Raw genomic sequence first — 20,731 nt, 5'->3', positions numbered from 1 at the left:
CTATTGCCTTTATGCCTACTCCCCACTTCTATTTTGCCTTTTTACAATATTTCTTGTACTGTTACAGAGCTTCTCTGAATGCCACTAGCGTTATTCCATTATCACTTATACATTCCCAGTATTCAACTAATTTTCCCCAGTCCTCGATGAATTTTTGATCTCGTAGATATCTGATCTTCCCAGTCAGTTTATCAAGTTCTGCATAGTCCATCAGCTTCATTCTCCACTCCTCCAATGTTGGTATTTGTTCTTGTTTCCATTTCTGAGCCAGTAATATTCTTGCCGCTGTTACTGCATATTGGAAATGTTTGTGGTCCTTTCTATTTATTTCATTACCGACAATTCCTGAAAGAAAACCCTCTGGTTTCTTAACAAATGTATATTTCAACATTTTTTTCAACTCATTATATATCAACTCCCAGAAGCTTTTCACTTTCTTACATTCCCACCACATAGGATAAAATGTACCATCTTTTTCTTTACATTTCCAACACTTCTTACATGTTTTGTACATTTTTGCAAGTTTTACTGGTGTAATATACCATCTGTATATCATTTTCATAACATTTTCCTTTAATATAGTACATGCAGTAAATTTAATAACTTCATTCCATAATTTCATCCATTCGTTAAATTGTATATTATGACCAATATCTCTGGCCCATTTTATCATGACTGATTTAACTTCTTCATCCTTTGCATGCCATTCCAACAATATCTTATACATTTTGGATAGGATTTTATATTCATTATTTATTATTTCTCTTTCCTTTTTCTTAAAACCGTTAATACCCAGGGTGCATTGCTTGAAGAGGTGCAGTTGCGACTTAACTTCGAGGAGCAACTCATAGCACGCGGTGTGGTAGCCTTCTTTGAGGTTTTTGAAGACTTTGGTGATTTTTGAAGCTTTTCCAAAACTTCTTTTGCAGCCATTTGGTAAGTTAAACTTTTAAAACTTTTTGGGGGGTTTTTGGATTTTGGGTTGGTGTGTTTGGAATTCAAGGACTTGGTGTTGGGGAGGGGTTTGCAAGAATCTGGAAGCTTGTGTGTTTTTTTTCCTCTGCATTTTTATGATTTTTTGTGACCATTGGGGCACTCTGCTGTTGTTAAAAAAAAGATTTCTGGGTTTGGATTTCTGTGTGGTGGGTGGCTGGGGGAATAGTTGAGAAGGGGTTTGCAAGAATCTGGAAGCTTGTGTGTTTTCTAGGAGGTTTGGTGCTTTTGAATTTTTTGGATGTGAAGCACTGTTTTTTTTTGTTTGGGTTTGCGAAGGTAGGAGCTGTGCTGCCATGGGGCCCAAGAAGACTGCTGCTGCAGAGGCCGGCGAGAGGAAGAAGGAGAAGATTACGCTGGAAATGAAGAAGGAGATCATCCGAAAGCACGACGGTGGAATGCGTGTGACAGACCTCGCCAGGGAGTACGGGAGGAATCCATCGACCATCGGGACCATCCTGAAGATGAGGGAGAATATCCTTGCGACTGATGTAGCCAAGGGAGTCACCAGGATCGTGAAGAACCGCCCAGCTGTTCTGGAGGAGGTGGAGAAGTTGCTGCTCATCTGGTTAGAAGAGAAGCAGCGTGCAGGGGACACAGTGACTGAGGCCGTCATTTGTGAGAAGGCCAAGACCTTGCACGCAGACCTCGTCCGGCAACAGCCAGGAACCTCAGGCGAGCCAGAAGTCTTCAAAGCAAGCAGAGGCTGGTTTGACCGGTTCAAGACGAGATCTGGAATCCACAGCGTGGTCAGGCATGGAAAGGCTGCCAGTTCTGATGTTCCTGCGGCTGAAGACTTTGCAGCGGAGTTCCTGGAGGTTGTGATGACGGAGGGCTTGAATTGCGCTTGGTGCAGCCTGTGGCCGGACTGTGTGGCACCAAGTGACTCTGATGCACCAGAGTCAACAGTGGTGCAGGACATTGTTTCCTTGGGGAGGACCATGGGCCTGGAGGTCACAGAGGAGGACGTCAGCGAGCTGGTGGAGGAGCACGACCATGAGCTGACCACCCAGGAGCTGGTCGAGCTGCAGGCAGAGGCTGCGCAGGATCAGGCCTCGCTGGAAGAGGAGGAAGCAACTGAGGAACGGCTGTCCTCTAAAGAACTGAGGGACATTTGCCAGAAGTGGAAAGATGTGCAGGCTTTTGCACAGCGGCACCACCCTGACAAGGACCTGACACGTGACCTTGCGAACACTTTTGATACGAGGGTCATGTCGTCTTTCAGGGAGGTGCTGAAAAGGCGGAAGAAGCAGCAGACCATGGACAGGTTCTTCAGCAAGAAGCAAAGAGTGGAAGAGGAACCTTCTTCGAGTTGTCCCCCAGAGTCTTAGAAAATGTTTGTACAATACTGTACACTTTGGTGATTTTTAAATGCTTTTCTGTCATGTTTAGAAACTTAAATTATTGTTTCTTCAATTTTTGAAATGCTCTTTACAGTATGTGTGACTTTAAAGAGCATTTAATAAACTCTTTTTGTACCAAATTTGGCTTTGTTTGGACTTTTTTTGACCATAGGAACGCATTAATTGATTTTCAATGCATTCCTATGGGAATCCGTGCTTCGCAAGACGAAAAGTTCGCAAGACGAAAAAACTCGCAGAACGAATTAATTTCGTCTTGCGAGGCACCACTGTATTGAAAAATGTACACTTTTGTTACTTTAATGAAAATGTAGCAATTTATCCAAGAAATCACCTGCCACCACATGTGCCAGCCTATACTTTGAGATTACAACCAAAGCCCCTTCTTTGGGTTCCATTGCCATCTGAGTGTGGTGGGTGGCTCTCAGTGGCACCCCTATTTTTTGAATGCTCTCCCTAGACAGTTTCACCTGGCACTCACTCAGATGTCTTCCCAGCACCCGGCAATACTTTTTTATATTTTTATTTTCCCATAATTTTTACTCCCCCCCCCATCCATTTTATTCAGATTAGTCTAATATTATATTCAAGATGCTTGCATACATTTGAAGATGTCAGCACAATTTTAGGTATTTTTTTGGGGGGGTGTTAAATTGTAAGCCACTCTGATAAGGCGTTTGAAGGGTGGCATATAAATATTACATAGCGCCACCAAGCAGCCCAAACAGCAGCAGCACCCCACCCACTGACAAGAGGGATGTATCTGCAGGCTTGGGAAATGTTTTGCATATTTTTGTTTTTATTTTAATTGCTCAGGTGGGAACCCTGCCCCCGAAACATCCTAATATCTACACGGACCCCATGATTCGGGGGGGGGGGCAGATTTTGCTAACCTTTCATAACCCACACTGGATGGTTGTTTTTGCCTCCAGAGCTTGAAAATAACTGCCCCTTTCTGCAGAAATAAAACTTTGGGAATAGGTTTGCTGGGATTGGATTTGGAATGGTGACCCCACATCTCTTCCCCAGAGCAAAAAGCAACAACACAGCCTCAGGCTTTTCCTCAACCCACTTAGTGTGGCATGGTCCTGCTACGAGCATATCAAGGGTCTCAGTCAATGTGACTAAAAGAGCCTTGGAAAGATTCATCAGGCTCTTCTATTACTGGAAATTAGCACCTCTCTTTTTTGGGGGGGCAGGGCAGGGGGGAGTTATTGGTGAGAAACAAACAGGGCGAAGCATAATAAGTGCCAGGTTAAGAATATCACCTTAATCACGAACATGTTCCCTGCGCCACTTAATACATTCTCTCCTGCCAGCTGTCCCTTAAATATCCCTGTAAGGTCAATTGGATAAAACAAATTTTAAAGGCTAAAATCAGACACAAAGCCCCCCGCTGTTGTAATGGTCAAATGATTTGCTGTTTTGTAAGCCCTTGGTTGATTTATATATATCTGCGCACAACACACACACACAAAATAGCACATAAGGGTTGCGGGAAGGAAACCGGAGGAACCCTCGAAGGTGATTTTCAGGCCTGAAAAGTGAAAGGGCTACACAAACAGCAATCAGAGACAATTAAGAAAACTGGGACAAGTGCCTCATTCTTTTCCCCAACAGCCCCCACATGGGAAATTGCACTGTCCATTTCGCAGCCTTGTTGCATTTCAAATAAGGCCCCCAGCTAAGTCATGGTGGGGTTCCCTCCCACCACCTCTTTAGCCTCTCCAAGTCCAACTCCAATCAAAAGGTATTGCTTAAAATCTTCCTATTATGGCACAAATGAAAGGGGTGATTGTCTATGCTGATGAGTCTAGAAGATTGTCTTGGAAAGAATTGGACAGGTTTTTTTGTCTCGAGCGGCTCCATTATAGTGTTATTGCAGAAGACTGTCTCTCTCCCCGACTCCCCAAACAAAAAAATAGAATAAGCAAGTAAGTGTTGAATAACAACATTCAGGTTGTGTGTGTCTGTCTTGGTGCTGGCATCCACTGTGCAGAAGAACTACTGTGCAGCCTGTATTACAGATTCTGTCCCGGAGCAACAGATTTTTCCAGCATATACCCATTTACAGTACTCTTAAAATTATGAATCGTGGATTCAGAGAACCTGGGACTGTTACCGCACATGTGATGGCCCCAACAACTACGGGCTCTTGCAACCTGTTTGTTCAGCATTCATCCTGATGTGCTGGCACAAAGGTTATGCAGATATTGAACTATGCAGGGTCTTTTTTTATTGAGCATTTCTTCCAATTTACTTGCAGCGAGGTTATAGGACAAAAAAACATCCATCCCGATTTGCTTGGTGTGGGGTGTTTACATGTCTTTGCATTAATCCAGGTGCGCCAACCCCAAGGGACTGAGGTGTCTTTGGCCCCCTTAAAATATCTGGGCAAGGGGCCGGGCCCCCATCAATTTTGAGAGGATGGAGGAGGCCAGCACTCTGAAGATCCAATGCTCTTGCACGACCCTTTGATGAGCCCAGAGAGCCCAGGAAATTGCACTGGGCTCATCAGCAGGGTTGCGCCAGTGTGCTGAAGGTCGAGCACATGTGACGTCATGCATGTGCGACACGGGTCCACCAATGTTGGGTGCAACTCGGCGCCCCTGCATTAATCATTCATTTGCTCCACTCTTTTTGATGCGTTTCCCCCATCAAACTGGAAAAAAGTTCATTAAAAAAGTGGTGATTGAGTGCTTTAATCCACTTTTAATAAAGTAAGTTGGAGGGTATGTAACCCCACAAATGAAGTCCCACCTTCAGATGTCAGAAAATTCTTTGCCTTTCACTAGGTTTAAGATAAGATTTACATCACGTGCTGAAATGTTGAAAATGTCAAAATGTTATAAAAATGAAAGGGTTTTTTTTTTTTTAAAAAAAGTAAGACTTAGGGGACTGTTCACACACAGGCCTTTCTTATGTGCAAAGTGCAGCTTCTCTGCATTCAAAGGGAACTTGCACACACCCCCAACACCCCGAGAGACCACCAGGGTGTGACAAACTGCATGTCAAAGCATGGCACAAGACTGCAAGGAAACAGCAATCTGTTGTTCAAAGTGCTAGTTTCAACCTTTAATGTCTGTGAGGGGAGAGACTGCGTCAGGCAAGGCCTTATTCCTCCTGCCTTGCCCTACCCTCCGGTCTCTGCTTCTCAATTTGTATTGCATTATTTTATGCACTGTGGCTTGCCATCGTTTTATTGATTGTAGTTTAGATATTATTTATTGTGATTGTTAAGAGTGAATTTCTCTTTAATTTTAAATGCTGGTATTATACTGTTCTAATGATGGTTGAATGTTACATTTTTGATGTAGGTGGCATATTTTAAAGTTATGTTTTATTATCACATTTTTGTATTACATGGATGGTTATAAGATGTACATTCCTTGTTTCTGCAGCTTGTAAACCGCCTTGAGTACAGTGGACACTTGGGTTGCAAATGTGATCCATGGAGGCACATTTGCAACCCATAGTGTTGCGTCTGCGCACATGCGGGTCACTATTCTGCTGGTACTTCCGGGTTTGGCACGGTGCGCAACCCGAAAACACGTAACCTGAAGCTTCTGTAACCCGAGATATGACTGTATTGTAAAATAGAAAGACGGTATACAAATTAAAAGTGATGATGATGAGTGATGATAAATGCCTGAGCCTTGGATATCTTAAAGGACCAGCTCCTCCTGTATGGATTCAATCTGTGGTTCAGCTTAGTTTGTGAAACCCCATTCATGACCGTGTTGCTTCAGTGCAGCTACCCTTCCATGGATAGCTCAGCTGGCAAGAGCATGGGACTCTTAATCTCATGGTTGTGGGTTCGAGCTTACATTGCAAGGGGTTGGACTAGATGACTCTCATGGCCCTAACTACAATTCTATAATTCTGTGTTTGGGACACTGGTATTAATTAAACCAGGGGAGCCTGACACACACACACACACACACACACACACACACACACACACACGAGGCTTGAGGGCACATTTGGAAAACTTGCGAACATTTTCCGGGCACCAAAAAATGCCCATTTCACAGCAAGGGACACTGAGGCTCAACATCCACCCAACTTTAAACACCTACACTTCCCAGAACAACAACAACAACTTCAAGTACACAACAAAGGCATCTAGAGCAGCGTTCTGTTCTCACAGACAACCGGAAGAAGCCAGTAGGGAAGGGAGACTAAGACCATAAGTACTATTGAATTCAACCAGGCTTACTCCCAGGTAACGGGTTGGGACTGCAGCTGTATTATACATTCTAGCTACCACATTTAGCTGACTTTCAGAGGAGATGGTTGCCATTGCATAACCGTGAGCTCCAGGAGTCTTTGTGCAGCTTCCAGTCTTCCCTTGAGTAATGCAGCGGAACTATTTTTGGACTTGCACTGAGATGCAAAAGGATCTGGAAATTCCATTAATCTTCCATGCCTCCAGCTTCACCCAAAGCTAAAAAGGGAATGAACCTTTGCAGTTGTCTTTATCTTTTTGATAGGTATTAAACTATTTAAGGATTCCAGTCTCAACACTTCTGCAGAACCACTGCTGTTTCCTCTCTCTCTCACACACAGAGGCACATTGTTAATTCCCAAAACATCACCAAACTTCTGAGAGCTGATGCAAATGTCTTTTTAGAATGGGAGAGAGCCACTTATGATGCCAAGCCCAACCCATCTGCTGTCCTGAAGACCAAGATGAAGAAGAGAAAGAGGGTGTTTCATTTGGGATAGCACCTCCTGTGCCTTCCCATTCTGAGGATGTAGACCTGCCTTCCTCAGACTCTTAAGGATGATCTGTTACCTCACAGAAGCAAAAGGTTACAGAACAGAGGCAAGATATCTGTTTCTCTACCCACCCGGGAAGAATGGCAGATGAAGTTGATGGACTATATGGAATTGGCGGAAATGACTGGCAGAATCCGAGACCAGGGAGAAGAGTCGGTGGAAGAAGATTGGAAAAAATTCAAAGATTATTTACAGAAATATGGTAAAATTAATGAGCTATAGAAAAATGGTGGAGTGAAGTTATATGGCTTTGGCAGAAATGTTATAAGGAACTAGGTACAGTTAGATTGTTAATGTATTAAAGGGGAAAAATAAGGTTAAAATATGTTAAGATTAATTACAGGACAGAAAACAGAGGAAGATGGAAAGGAATTGCTGAAACAGTTAATTGAAGTGGAATACAAAAAGGGAGGCGTGAGGAAGTCAATGAAACAAGTGAATGAAAGTTAAGATTGAAAATATTGGAAGTGTTTTTAATTGTTTTTGTTTTGTTTTGTTAATTCAATGTTTCATGTAGTGTTTTTGTTTTTTGTATTTTATTATGTTGTCATGTTTAATTCTTTCTCTTTCTTTTTGTAATCTTTAAACCCTTAATAAATATTATTAAAAAAAAAAAAAGATATCTGTTTCTCTACCACAAAGGGTTGTCTACAGCTAACTCAGCTTACTGGGAGCTCTCCGTGGTCCTGAAAAGGCCTGCCTGACTCTGGACACACCTTGCCAAGTCCAGCTACTACGGTCTCTTGAGCTTGGCTTGACCTGATGTCACAGAATCATAGAAAGTAGAGTTGGAAGTGATCCCAAGGGTCATCTAGCCCAACCCCTGCAATGCAGAAATCTCAGCCAGGTCTTGCATGACAGATCTTGCAAAACCTCCAAGGAAGGAGAACTCACCACCACAGGTCTTACTTTCAGAAAGTTCTTCCTGATGTTTAGTTGGAATCTCCTTTCTTGTAACCTGAATCCATTGGTTCGGGTCCCACCCTCCCGAGAAGGATAAAACAAGCTTGCTCCATCCTCCATGTGGCAGCAATTCAGATATTTGAAGATGGCTATCGTATCTCCTCTCAGTCTTCTCTTTTCCAGGCTAAACATATCCAATCCCCTCAACCATTCCTCATAAGGCTTGGTTACCAGACCCTTGATCATCTTGGTCGCCTGCCTCTGCACACATTCCAGCTTGTCAATATCCTTCTTAACTTGTGGTGCCCTGAACTGGACACAGTATTCCAGGTGTGGTCTGACCAAGGCAGAATAGAGCAGCACTATTACTTTCCTTAATCTGGACACTATACTTCCATTGATGCAGCCTAGAATAGTATTGGCCTTTTTGCTGCTGCATCACACAGTTGATTCATGTTAAGCTTGTGATCTACTAAGACCCCTGGATCCTTTTCACAGGTACTAGTGGCAAGCCAGGAGTCCCCCATCTTATATTTGTTCTTCCTGGTTCTTCCTGCTTAAGTGTAGAACCTTCCCTAAGTAAGTCTGCAACCAATTCCTCTAAAAGTCACGAGCCCCGGCAGATCAGGACACCCACTTGATTCTTACATCCAAAATGTTTTGCTTTTAGAGCAAGGAAGCAGCAGACCAGATCCTGAAACTAGCCCCTGGAATGTCAAAGATGCACTTCTGATTCCAAACCAGCAGTTGCCAACAGTAAAAGAATGGCAGCAGAAGCTAATGGAATATGCAGAAATAGCTAAATTAACGGGGGAAATTTGACAACAGGGCGATGAAACATTTCAAAAAGAATGGGAAAAAATTATGTACATAGGAAAGATAAGGTGAAATAGTGAAATCAGTTGAACTGAAACAAACCTCATAATGTAAAATACAAAGAAATTTACTGGATGATAAAAACAACAACAACAATATTTTTTATTTATATCCCGCCCTCCCCAGCCGAAGCCGGGCTCAGAGCGGCTAACATCAAATGTATAACACATTAACATAAAATCAGACAATCAATTAAAATACATCCTCAAATCAGATCAGGATCAGAATAAAATCCAATCGGATGGCAACCCGCAGATTAGGGTTGGGGACCTTAAATGCTCACCAGGCCCAACTGTTTGTGCTGAACTTATATGCGCCTGTGAGAAAAATTGTTAGGCCACTTTCATGCAAGTTCTTATTAAAGGGGAGAGGGAATCAGACTGAACCCCAACCAAAGGCCTGGCAGAACAGCTCCGTCTTGCAGGCCCTGAGGAAAGATGTCAAGTCCTGCAGTAAAATGTACAATGTGACCAATGTAACTAATAGCAGTTGTAAATGAACATAGACAACGAGAATTGTACAGTATATATAGAAGGATTTATTTGTTTATAGACATTTTATGGGCAAATGTGGAAGAACAACAACATACAAAATGGATAAAGACAATGCGAAAAATTTAGAGGTGATATAAAAAAGCCAGAAGAAGGAAGGAGGGAAGTCAGCTCCTAGGAGCAAGTATAAATGTAAAATGTAATACAGTAAGTGTATGTGGAGTATGTAACTGAAAAACCAATAAAGATTATCTTGAAAAGAAAATATGCACTTCTGAAGGGACAGCTGACTCTGAGCATCCAGAACCCTCCACAGAGCTTCCACAAGTCAAGTTCTCAGAGCCCTAAATAGCCAATGTGGTGGTTATAGAGTACAGTGGTGCCCCGCAAGACGAATGCCTCGCAAGATGAAAAACTCGCTAGACGAAAGAGTTTTCCGTCTTTTGAGGTGCTTCGCAAGATGAATTTCCCTATGGGCTTGCTTCGCAAGATGAAACGTCTTGCGAGTTCTTGCGAGTTTTTTCCCTTTTTTCCCTCTTTTTCTAAGCCGCTAATAGCCGCTAAACCGCTAATAGCGCTAAGCCGCTAAGCCGCTAATAGCCATGCTTCGCAAGACGAAAAAACCGCAAGACGAAGAGACTCGCGGAACGGATTAATTTCGTCTTGCGAGGCACCACTGTATTGGAAAAGGACCTGCGAGACCAGGGTTCAAATCCCCACTCAGCCATGAAGCTCACTAGGTGAGCTTGGGCCAGTCCCTGCCTCTCAACTAACCCACCTTGCAGGGTTGTTGTGGGGATTAAATGAGGAAGGGAAAACTCATTGGAGAGAAAAAATGTGTGATATAAATGCAATCTATAAACCCCACTGCCTAGAAGGAGAAAATTGCTGCATGAAAAGAGCCTTTAACTGGGATGTTGCACCACTCAGAAGGTGGGGCTTCCCAAAGCCAGTTTTGATGCCCCAAACTAGACCATGGAGGAAAGGATACGATAAAAGGCGAATATGGGGAGACATGCCAGAGGTGTGGAAAGTTATTCATGGCATGTAGAAAGCTGATAAAGAGCCATTTGTCTTCCTCTTCCACGACAGAGGACATTCAATGGAGGTGAATGGAGTGTGGAGGAAGACAAGGGAGGTCACACAGGGCATGGCTGTGGAACTCCCCGCCACCAGACAGAGTGGTGGCTGCCCACTTTGACAGCTTTAAAGGGGGTTTAGGCAAAATTAGGGATGCGGGTGGCGCTGTGGTCTAAACCCCCGAGCCTCTTGGGCTTGCTGATCGGAAGGTCGGTGGTTCAAATCCCCACAATGGGGTGAGCTCTCATTGCTCTGTCCCAGCTCCTGCCAATCTAGCAGTTTGAAAGCACACCAGTGCAAGTAGATAAATAGGTACCGCTCTGGCGGGAAGGTAAACTGTGTTTCCATGCACTCTGATTTCCATCAAATTGTTCCCTTGCGCCAGAAGTGGTTTAGTCCTGCTGGCCACATGACCCAGAAAGCTGTCTGTAGACAAACGCTGGCTCCCTCGGCCTGAAAGCGAGATGAGTGCCACAACTCCATAGTCGCCTTTGACAGGACTTAACCATCCAGGGGTCGAAATAAAAAAAATTCCTTCCAGTAGCACCTTAGAGACCAACTAAGTTTGTTATTGGTATGAGCTTTCGTGTGCATGCACACTTCTTCAGATACACTGAAACAGAAGTCACCAGACCCTTCTGTTTCAGTGTACAGTGGTACCTCGGGTTAAGAACTTAATTTGATCTGGAGGTCCGTTCTTAACCTGAAACTGTTCTTAACTTGAAGCACCACTTTAGCTAATGGGGCCTCCCGCTGCCGCCGCCGCACAATTTCTGTTCTCATCCTGAAGCAAAGTTGTTAACCTGAGGTACTATTTCTGGGTTAGCGGAGTTTATAACCTGAAGCGTCTGTAACTCGAGGTACCACTGTATCACCATATGTTTCTCAGCGCCTAGACACAAAGGCAAGAGGTCACCTTAATTGTCTTCCTATGGCATCCAGAAATTTCCCCCAGCAACGGGTTGTATATGTAGACTACATTTCTCATCTCTGAGCTTAGCAAAATACCTTGGTGTTAAAATGAAGGAACCCCCCTCCCACCCATCCAAATAATTACATATACATAAGGTGTTTTTTGGTTCTTTCTTGAAGAGAAAGTAATGAGGGAAGACATTAAAGGCACCACGATGGCAGCAGAATTAATGCAAAGAGGTTTTAGGGAGATTGGTTGGGTCTTTCCATTTGTCTTAACAGTCCAATTATGTACCACATAGCAGTCTGTATAACCGTCGTACGATGGAATTATCTTGCAATCAGGTTGCCCACAAAGACCCCAAGAGGATGAGAGGTTTTATTTTATTTCTCTACTCACCCCCCTCCCGCTCCTTTAAATCTCCTTAGATTTAAGAAGGTTTTGGGCAACCAAATTAATTGTTTTTTTGGGGGGTGGAATCCTCCTTTATGGATCACGCAGAGGATCAAGAGAGGGAGAGGGAGAAAACATGCCTTCTGTAGCTCTGCGAGTCAGATGTTCTTTTGGAGTTACAGTGATTTTCGCTTTTAATTCCTCATCTCGCCGACATGCATGCTGAAAGAATAATGAGGGCTGCGTTGGTGGGTTTTAAGGCTCTTCTCTGCCAGTGTACTTTAGGAAATCTTGGCCCTGCAGCAGCGATAAGGGCTGGACTCTGAGTGTCAGGTGGACTTTGAAAAGAATTGCAGTGAGCTGTACGCATGGAGAGCTTCTGTTCAGCTAATACACCCAGTTGTCGAGGCACAACACAGAACTGGTCTTCTATTTATTTCCATAAATATTTATATAAACCATGCAATAAAAGCCATATTGAAATTTTAAAATTGGCTCACGAAACAGCAGCTAACTATCGTGGAAAGATGTTTATTACTTACTATTTATCATTATTTCTATTCATGGCACTTTTCGTCCTTACCAATTCCCAGAGCAGCACGTTGCAAGCATAATATAAGCCTTTTAAAGGGAGATTCTTATCCTAATTTGCATCTGCATTGGATTTGAAATGCCCACCCCCCCACCCCCCGTACCAAATTGTCGTTATGTGTGGAGTTGTTTTTAATTGGTTCTATATAGAGTGGCTTTTATGTATGGGATTTTTTCCCCACATGGATTTTTCTTTCAAAATGCGCCCCCCCCCCTGTTAATTTTAATTTTCCTGTGAGATATTCTGCAGGAAGCAATTCATAAATGGAATCTAGCTAACTAACCATCAGTTTGGAAAGCCAACATCAACTGGGAAAAACATTGAAACAGGTTAAAAACCAATATGCTGATTAAAGATGAGTCAACCTGCCAAGTTTTGGTTTCCCTCAGCATCTAATTTTTCCAATCTAGAGTTATGTTCACATTTCCATTTGCTGATCCCCCCCCCCAAAGTCATCATGAAAATCTGCCATTTTAGTGTGAATTTCTTTCAATATACACGGCATGCAGTTTTGCCACATAGGCACATTTCTGCGAAGCAAGTATCCCTAATATAATGCAGTCTTGTATATTATTTTCACTAATAAATGCATTTTCACCCATGTGTTTTACCCTATTATATGTACCTCTGTGCACAGAACTTGGCCGGGGGACTGCACTGCAAGATTTGGAAAAGTGCACATGGTTCAGTTCACATACCGTATAAGAAATTGCATATTAGTTAGGCTCACCTTCAAATACAGCCTGAATCGAGATTCTACCCCGTCCTTCCCTGTGATGCATTTAGAGCCTGAACCTGGCAGCTTGAAAGGAGAACCGGAGTTTCTGCTGGCTTTCCAAGGGACAAACTAGATGCTTTGCGGGGCAACCAAATTTTATTTGGCCCTGTTCATGACTGAAGAGTGAGTCTCTCTGCATGTTCCTTTTTGTTTAATGTTTAATAGGTTATTGTATTTTAGTGTTTTGTTGGAAGCCGCCCAGAGTGGCTGGGGAAACCCAGCCAGATGGGCGGAGTATAAATAAATTATATTATTATTATTATTATTATTATTATTATTATTATTATTATTTAAGCAAGCCTACTGGAGACATGTAATTTTATTGCTATGAAACTGTTGATTTTATCTGTATTTTGATAATTTGTCTGCTATTTTTTAAACCTGTTAAAATACTATTTTTCAAAAAACAGGGATACACTATTACATAACTGCTTAGAATGTTGGGTGGGTATCCAGCTAACGTCAGCGCAAGGATTTACATTTGCACAATGAAGTGTCCCACTCAGTGCTGTTTTTCAAGAAAAAGAGGTGTTGTGAACACCCCCCCCATTCTCTTAGAATGGCAATGGCACCCACCTGAGCACCATTTTTTTTTCCAGCTGGAAAAAAAACCCGGTTCCACTCCCCCTCCCCCTGCGATGCCCCTAAGTCTGTTCTAGGGGGTTTCCCCAACCCTCCAGGGCTGGGGTTTTTTTGGGGGGGGGCATGGGACACATGCAAAGAAGGGCGAGAGGATTTAGGCAGGAGCTGAAATCCTTGCACTAATGTGGCACTTGAATCGGATACTACCCATTATTTTGATTAAGCAGTATCATCATCATCATCACATTGAATTTGTATACCATCTTTCTATTTTACAATACTCAAGGCGGTTTACAAGCTGCAGAAACAAGGAATGTACGTCTTATAACAATCAATGCAATACAAAAATGTGATAATAAAACATAAGTTTAAAATAAGCAACCTACATCAAAAATGTAACATTCAGCCATCGTTAGAATAGTGTATATAAACCTTGCTGAATTAATAAGGGACTGTAAGCAGGAGAAGGGGGAATAAAAGCACAAAAGTGGTCTTACAATTATTGCAAAGAAGTCTAGGGAAGTCTCATTGGGTCTTCTGTCCAGTTCAGTCCCACACAGCAAAGATCACAAGAGGGGTACGGTGGGATTATATTGCAACTAGGTTAAGCGCAAAAACACCAAGAAGTCGAGAGGTTTTATTTGCCATTGACACAGAACACCCTTCACATATGAACAAACAGTGCACGTATATTTAAAACAGCAAGGGGGAAGATTAATAAGGTCTCCATCCACAAATTGGAAGCCACCACCCGGAAGGCCCTGGTGCTAAAAGATGTTGATCCTTTCTCTCAACACAAGAATCCATACAAAAGGGTTGCATCTCTCGACCACAGTTGTTCTTATTATTGATTATTATTATTATTGATTAAATTTGTATCTCACCCTATTCCCACAGGTCTCAGGACGGTTGCAACATAAAATCACAAACACAACATACATAATAAAAACAAAAACAACCCAGTAACACACACGCACCCCCAGCAACTATTAAAAGGGCACTGGATGTCAGTCAGCCAAAGGCCTGGTTAAAGAGGAAAGTTTTTGCCTGGTGCCTAAAGGTGTATAATGAAGGCCTAGGGAGTGCGTTCCACAAACAGGGAGCCACTGCAGAAAAGGCCCGTTCTCATGTTGCGTTTCTCGTGGAGGAGGCACACAACAAAGGCTTGCAAAGTTCTGGGTCGCAAAGGGAATTGTGCTCACAAGGGAGAAGACGGCTTACTCTGGAGCGCAGTCCGGGAGAAACATCTCCTGCACAGCCCTTTCGGAAACAAACTGGTGCAGGAGGCCTCCTTGCCGGATCGTGTCCTTTGCCTGCAGCTCCCCTGTTGCAACCCCCCTGCTGGCAACGCCAAGCACGCCGCTTATGCAGCCGAAAGATTTCATTTTTGCGGAAGCAGCATTGCCTAATAATCCCAGGGTTTTTAAAGCTCCGCAGGTGGAAAACAGGGGGCCGTAAAAATTGGGTTATTTATTCCAGGGAAGGGATAAAGGAAGCCATTCGAAATAATGCTGGTTAGGATCTCTCTCTCTCTTTTAAAAAAGAAAGGAGACAATCCCTTCCAAAGTGAATTAAACCTCAAACTATGCCAATTTTGATTTCTAGCCTCGCCAGCCACCCTGCGCATTCATTTTGGCTCCTGCTTGAAGGCCCTTCATTCTGATGTTTTGAGCCTCTTTTTATAGTCTCCAGCTTCCTTTTCACCTTCCTCCTCACAGTTTAACACAGATGTCTCGGCCCAGCCTATTGTTCCAATTGTCAGTAGTTTAAAAAGCCTCTGCAGTATTTTACTCTTTCCATTGTATCTCTGCTTCCCTGAGTGCTCTGCTCAACAGCGTATTACTTGTCTTGGCTGCGTTTTCTAAACCCATTTATCCCTCTCTCTTTCTCTCTCTCTCTCTCTCTCTCCCCCTCCCCTTCTCCAGACACTTGTTCATCAGGGAGCTTAAATTGACTTCTCTCCCATTTTGTTTCCTTAACTAAAAATGCACCATTAAGGCTGATTGAAGTCTTTTGAAAACACTTCATGAAAAATGAAAGGACCCGAAGAAATGAGGCTACCCGTGTTTGCAAATACCTGTTTTTCAGACAAATTGGTGGGAAGAAATCTGAAAGAATCGGGAACTTAACAACGCCATTGATAGGTGTTTATGTGCTCTCCTTATTCTCGCACAAATTGGAAAACCGAGTGTGAAAACATCATTTTCGGAAATGTGAAAAATTGGGGGGCACTCAGCAAGTTTCTTTAAATAAAAACACATCAGCTTGGCGAGGAGGTGGGGGACACCCGGAACAAATACTTGTATTGTTTCTTTAAAACACCCACCCACCCACCCACCCACACCCCTGTGGCATTTAATAAAAACATGTATTCAGCATTTAAATATTATCCTTGTCTTCTCATCAAGGTAAGTTTTGAAACAAGAGGAACATACAATTATCAGGTATTTGAATTTTAGTTAATATTTTCTCTTAAAAGCAAAATATTTCCATCTGGAGGAAATTGTGTAATAGGAAGTAATTTAGCACATACTAAATATATTAGTGGACTGCGGTTTTGGCTTACATTTGTTACAGTAAGAATGGTTACTTTGCTGTGTGGACTGTGGCTGATATGTTATGATAGATGCCACAAAGTTATAAGGAAATGTCTGAAATTGTTTATTTTGGGTATTTTATCCCACCGGCACTATGGAACGTGCCCTTTCCTGTGGAAAAGAAAACGATATTGCTTTTGCCTTTTTCTCAAGGGTGTGTTTTTCTCATTGTTCAGCTCTCCACATTTGTAGAAATTCATTAGCGTTTCAGTGCAAATTTCTCTTAATATAGACATTTGTATGCAATTTCCCATTTTTTGTACATTTGCTAATCATGCATTTTAATGCATATTTTACTCTAGTACACACATCACTTGGATAGAGAAATGCATTGCAAAATTTGGAGAAGTGCAACTTTCGAAGTATGACTGAGATTCAGTTTTCGTATTGTATTGTAAAGTAAAAAATGAGGCTGGTTTTGCCTTTAAATATGAACTGAATCGAATTTATCCGTTATCTGTACTTTTTGGTAAGGTTGACTTATATACTCAGGTTCTTAAAGGAGACTGCATTTTTGTACCTTTTAAGATGGTAGCTTGTTTGGCAGTCGATTTTGGTTAAGAAGTGGGATATAAACACAGCAAATAAATCCTCACATTTGGGGGATTTCTTGACGAGTGCTTTAGATATTTTTACCGGCGAATGCTAGCACTTTCACTTTTCCTCTTGCCCTTAAAAAAACGCATCCTCAGCATCAGATATTAAACGTCAACCTGTACCATAAATTGAAACAAATACATGTGATTGTAATCGTATTGTAGACTTCTTAATTTATGTGGGCTGTTACATGCTTAAAACTAGTTTTCCTCCATCGAGTTTAAATGCAGTAATGTTCTTTAAAAATATAAAATGATTAAAAATAAAAATATTAGAATGCCTGAGAAACTGTGGTGTGAATCAAGCCTTATGAGGAGCGGTTGAAGGAACTGGGTGTGCTTAGCCTGGAAAAGAGGAGACTGAGAGGAGATAGAATCATAGAATCATAGAATCATAGAGTTGGAAGAGACCACAAGGGCCATCGAGTCCAACCCCCTGCCAAGCAGGAAACACCATCAGAGCACTCCTGACATATGGTTGTCAAGCCTCTGCTTAAAGACCTCCAAAGAAGGAGACTCCACCACACTCCTTGGCAGCAAATTCCACTGTCAAACAGCTCTTACTGTCAGGAAGTACTTCCTAATGTTTAGGTGGAATCTTCTTTCTTGTAGTTTGGAGCCATTGCTCCGTGTCCGCTTCTCTGGAGCAGCAGAAAACAACCTTTCTCCCTCTTCTATGTGACATCCTTTTATATATTTGAACATGGCTATCATATCATATCATATCCCTTAGCTGTTCCTCATAAGGCATCATTTCCAGGCCTTTGACCATTTTGGTTGCCCTCGATACGATAGCCATCTTCAAATATCTGAAGGGCTGTCACATGGAGAAGGGAACAAGCTTGTTTTCTCCTGCTCTGGAGGGTAGGACTCGAACCAGTGGCTTCAAGTTGCAAGAAAGAAGATTCCAACTAAACATCAGGAAGAACTTTCTGAGCTGTTCAACAGTGGAATGGTCTCCCTCAGAAGGTGGTGAACTCTCCTTCGTAGGAGGTTTTAAAGCAGAGGTTGGGTGGCCACCTGTCATGGATGCTTTAGCCGAGATTCCTGCATTGCAGGGGGTTGGACTAAATGACCCCTAGGACCCCTTCCAACTCTAGAATTCTATGATTCTATGAATCAGCTGCTTTAGAAATGCACACTTGGCTTTTGCCAGGGGTGGAGGAACCTGCAATGTCAGTTTCTCATTTTTCCAGTCATAAGTTTGCTTCTTCACATTTTCACATCCATCTGCAGTTTATTTGTTTTTTTACAAAGTTCTCTTGACAATTCATCAGCACTCCAGTGAGAATTTCGCCTAATACAGTGGTACCTCTGGATGCGAACGGGATCCGTTTCGGAGCCGCATTCGCATCCTGAAGTGAACACAATCTGCGTATGCACATCTGCGTCTGCGCGGGTCGCAATTCGCCGTGTCTGCTCATGCGCGTGGCGTCATCTTGAGTGTCTGCACATGCGCGAGCAGCGAAATCCGGAAGTAACACGTTCCATTACTTCTGGGTCGCTGCAGAGCGTAACCTGAAAACACTCAATCTGAAGCACATTTAACCCGAGGTATGACTGTACAGCTATTTTAGCACACAATTTCTCCCAACACACACATTTTCGCAAATAATTTCCTCCCAATACAAGGCATTTTGGTATGTTATTTTCAATGATCTGTGGGTTTTTATAGGCGCACTATGTGTTTTTGTACACATTACCTGGCTGGAGAACAGCACTGCAAAATTCAGAGAATTGTGCCTATCAAAATGTGGCAATTTCACATATTGCTTTGGAAAGTGTGAATCGGGGAGATTCACCTTTAAATGCAAACTGAATTGAATTCTCCTGCATTTTCAATCAAATGGGTCCTCAAGAGAAATTGGCAATAAATAATTATGCATTTGTGAAGCTAGGAAACAGAAAACCCTGACGGTGTCTTTCCTCCTTAATGCTCAAGGCAACCCATGCTTTTTGGTGCTCCAGATATGGGATCGCTGAAGAAGAGGAAAATCCATTTGTAAACCATCTGACACAAGAGAGGAGGAGGCTAATTCTGGTCAGCGGAGAGATTTGTAATGGAAATCTCTACCCGGCATATGGAAAAATGCCTCTTGCTGCAAAAGGAGGAAAATATCAGGAGGGATTATGCAGAGCTTAAAAGCATGCAAGTGCTTCCAACGGATGAATGATTAAATTGAAAATGGCAGCCAGTTCATGAAGAAACCTGACCTGGCTCTGTCTGCAAAACAAGGGACTTCATCAGAGGCTAGGTGAGGTTAGGTGGGTAGCTGGGTGGGCCTTTTTGGTGTTGGCCCCCTTTTCCTGTTCTTCTCCAGGGAGGTGGCAACCCTTCTCTCAGACAGAAAATGCAAGGCCTTCAGTGTAGTGTCAGTGGTCAAAGCATTGTGTTTGGCTCAGGGAAACCTGGTTTCAAATCCCCAACTCAGCCTTGAAGCTCAGTAGCCTGACCTGGAAATCATCCAACAGGCCTTGGCATGTGTCCGTGGTCTGTTAAGATTAGAGAGCGCTTCCCTTACTAAAAAAGCAAATTACACTTATGCTATAGTAGAATTTGCAGAGCATGGAAGTTGACGTTTCAGCTGGGCCTTAAATGATAATTTTAGGTTATATGTTAGTGACTAAGTTTTAATTTATATATATTTTTAACTGTTGCTATATCTGTAGTGTCCCTGTTCTACCTAATTGCAAATTCAAATGTATCCCTATCGTGTTTTATGACTTCCTTGATATTGTATGTGGGCTGGAACTGGTCTGTGGCCGAAATAATAAATTCACATTCAGCTGGGCAAACGTTGCATCTTGCCAGAAGGAATGATTCCCTCCACTTCCTGATCTGGGGTTTCTCCTGACCCCCGACCCCCCAAGAGCCAATTGCATGGGGAGGCGATGGAGAAGAGCCCCCATTGCTCAAGCAGAAGTCCTTGTGCAGGGTTGGTTACCCAGAGATTCTGGGATGGCAATCCCGTCCAGTGCTATTTTTCTAGAAAAAGGAGTGCCAGAACTCACCATGAACAGCTTCTTCATTCTCTTAGAATGGCAATGGCGTCCACCTGAGATGTGCCAGAACTGAGTTCCCCCGAGTTCCTGCTAGAAAAAAGCCTTGGTCCTGTCCATGAGGCAGACTGAAGCCATCACCTCGGGCAACGGAATCCAAGGGGCACCCCTGTGGGCACCTCCACCTTCCTAAAAGCGATGAAAAGTTGCGGCGAGAACCCTCATGCGACCTTCCCAACACCCTGATAAGCAAAGCACTCTTCCTCACAAACTGGGGTCTCAGGAAAGGTTGTGCGAGAATTCTGGAGGCCTCCACATGAATTCTCAGGGCTCAACACTGTACCTATGTGCAGAAATTGGGTTTGTACTGAGATTGTACTGACACACTGCCCAGTGGTGTTCACGGAAAGGGAGAGGATGTTAGATTTCTGTTATGCCACTGTGCAGTTTTTGGAGTCACAAGACTCTGTTGACATTCCAGACTGTTGGAAGTCTCATAGGAGACGGGAGATGGATGTGGAAGTTACTGGTTTCCTGTTTTTTTGTTTCTGTTCTTTCCTGTCTCTCACAGAGAGCAGACGCATATTCTTTTCTGTCCTGCGTAGTTATAAATAAAAGTAACAATGTAGCACATATTTCTGGCTCTTCTGCTGCTGTTTGGGTACTCTGCGTAATGGGGAGCGTGCCTGAAGTCTCATTAAAGGCTTAGGTCGTTAATCACTGTCGGAGGAGAGCCTAGATGGATTCCGAAGATACGACGTGGAGGAGAGCCATTACAGCTCGGTCGTATGGAA

General features: G+C 43.0%; 1 protein-coding gene across 1 annotated transcript; it reads left to right on the top strand.

The window, feature by feature from the left end:
• Positions 1 to 810: 810 nt before the first annotated feature.
• On the top strand, positions 811 to 2,350 carry LOC309343494 (uncharacterized protein). The gene is made up of 2 exons (XM_081865079.1): positions 811 to 1,142; positions 1,211 to 2,350. The coding sequence occupies exon 2, from the start codon at positions 1,290 to 1,292 to the stop codon at positions 2,322 to 2,324; it is 1,035 nt and encodes a 344-aa protein (XP_081721205.1). The 5' UTR covers positions 811 to 1,142; positions 1,211 to 1,289; the 3' UTR covers positions 2,325 to 2,350.
• Positions 2,351 to 20,731: the final 18,381 nt, after the last annotated feature.

Source organism: Podarcis erhardii (assembly GCF_964252035.2).
Source record: "Podarcis erhardii genome assembly, chromosome: 1".
Taxonomy (NCBI): domain Eukaryota; kingdom Metazoa; phylum Chordata; class Lepidosauria; order Squamata; family Lacertidae; genus Podarcis; species Podarcis erhardii.
Note: the sequence above shows the minus strand (reverse complement) of the source record. Positions and strands in the feature narration are given on the sequence as shown.

Coding starts and splice junctions, on each gene's coding strand:
- LOC309343494 (XM_081865079.1), top strand. CDS start 1,290: ATGGGGCCCAAGAAGACTGCTGCTGCAGAGGCCGGCGAGAGGAAGAAG.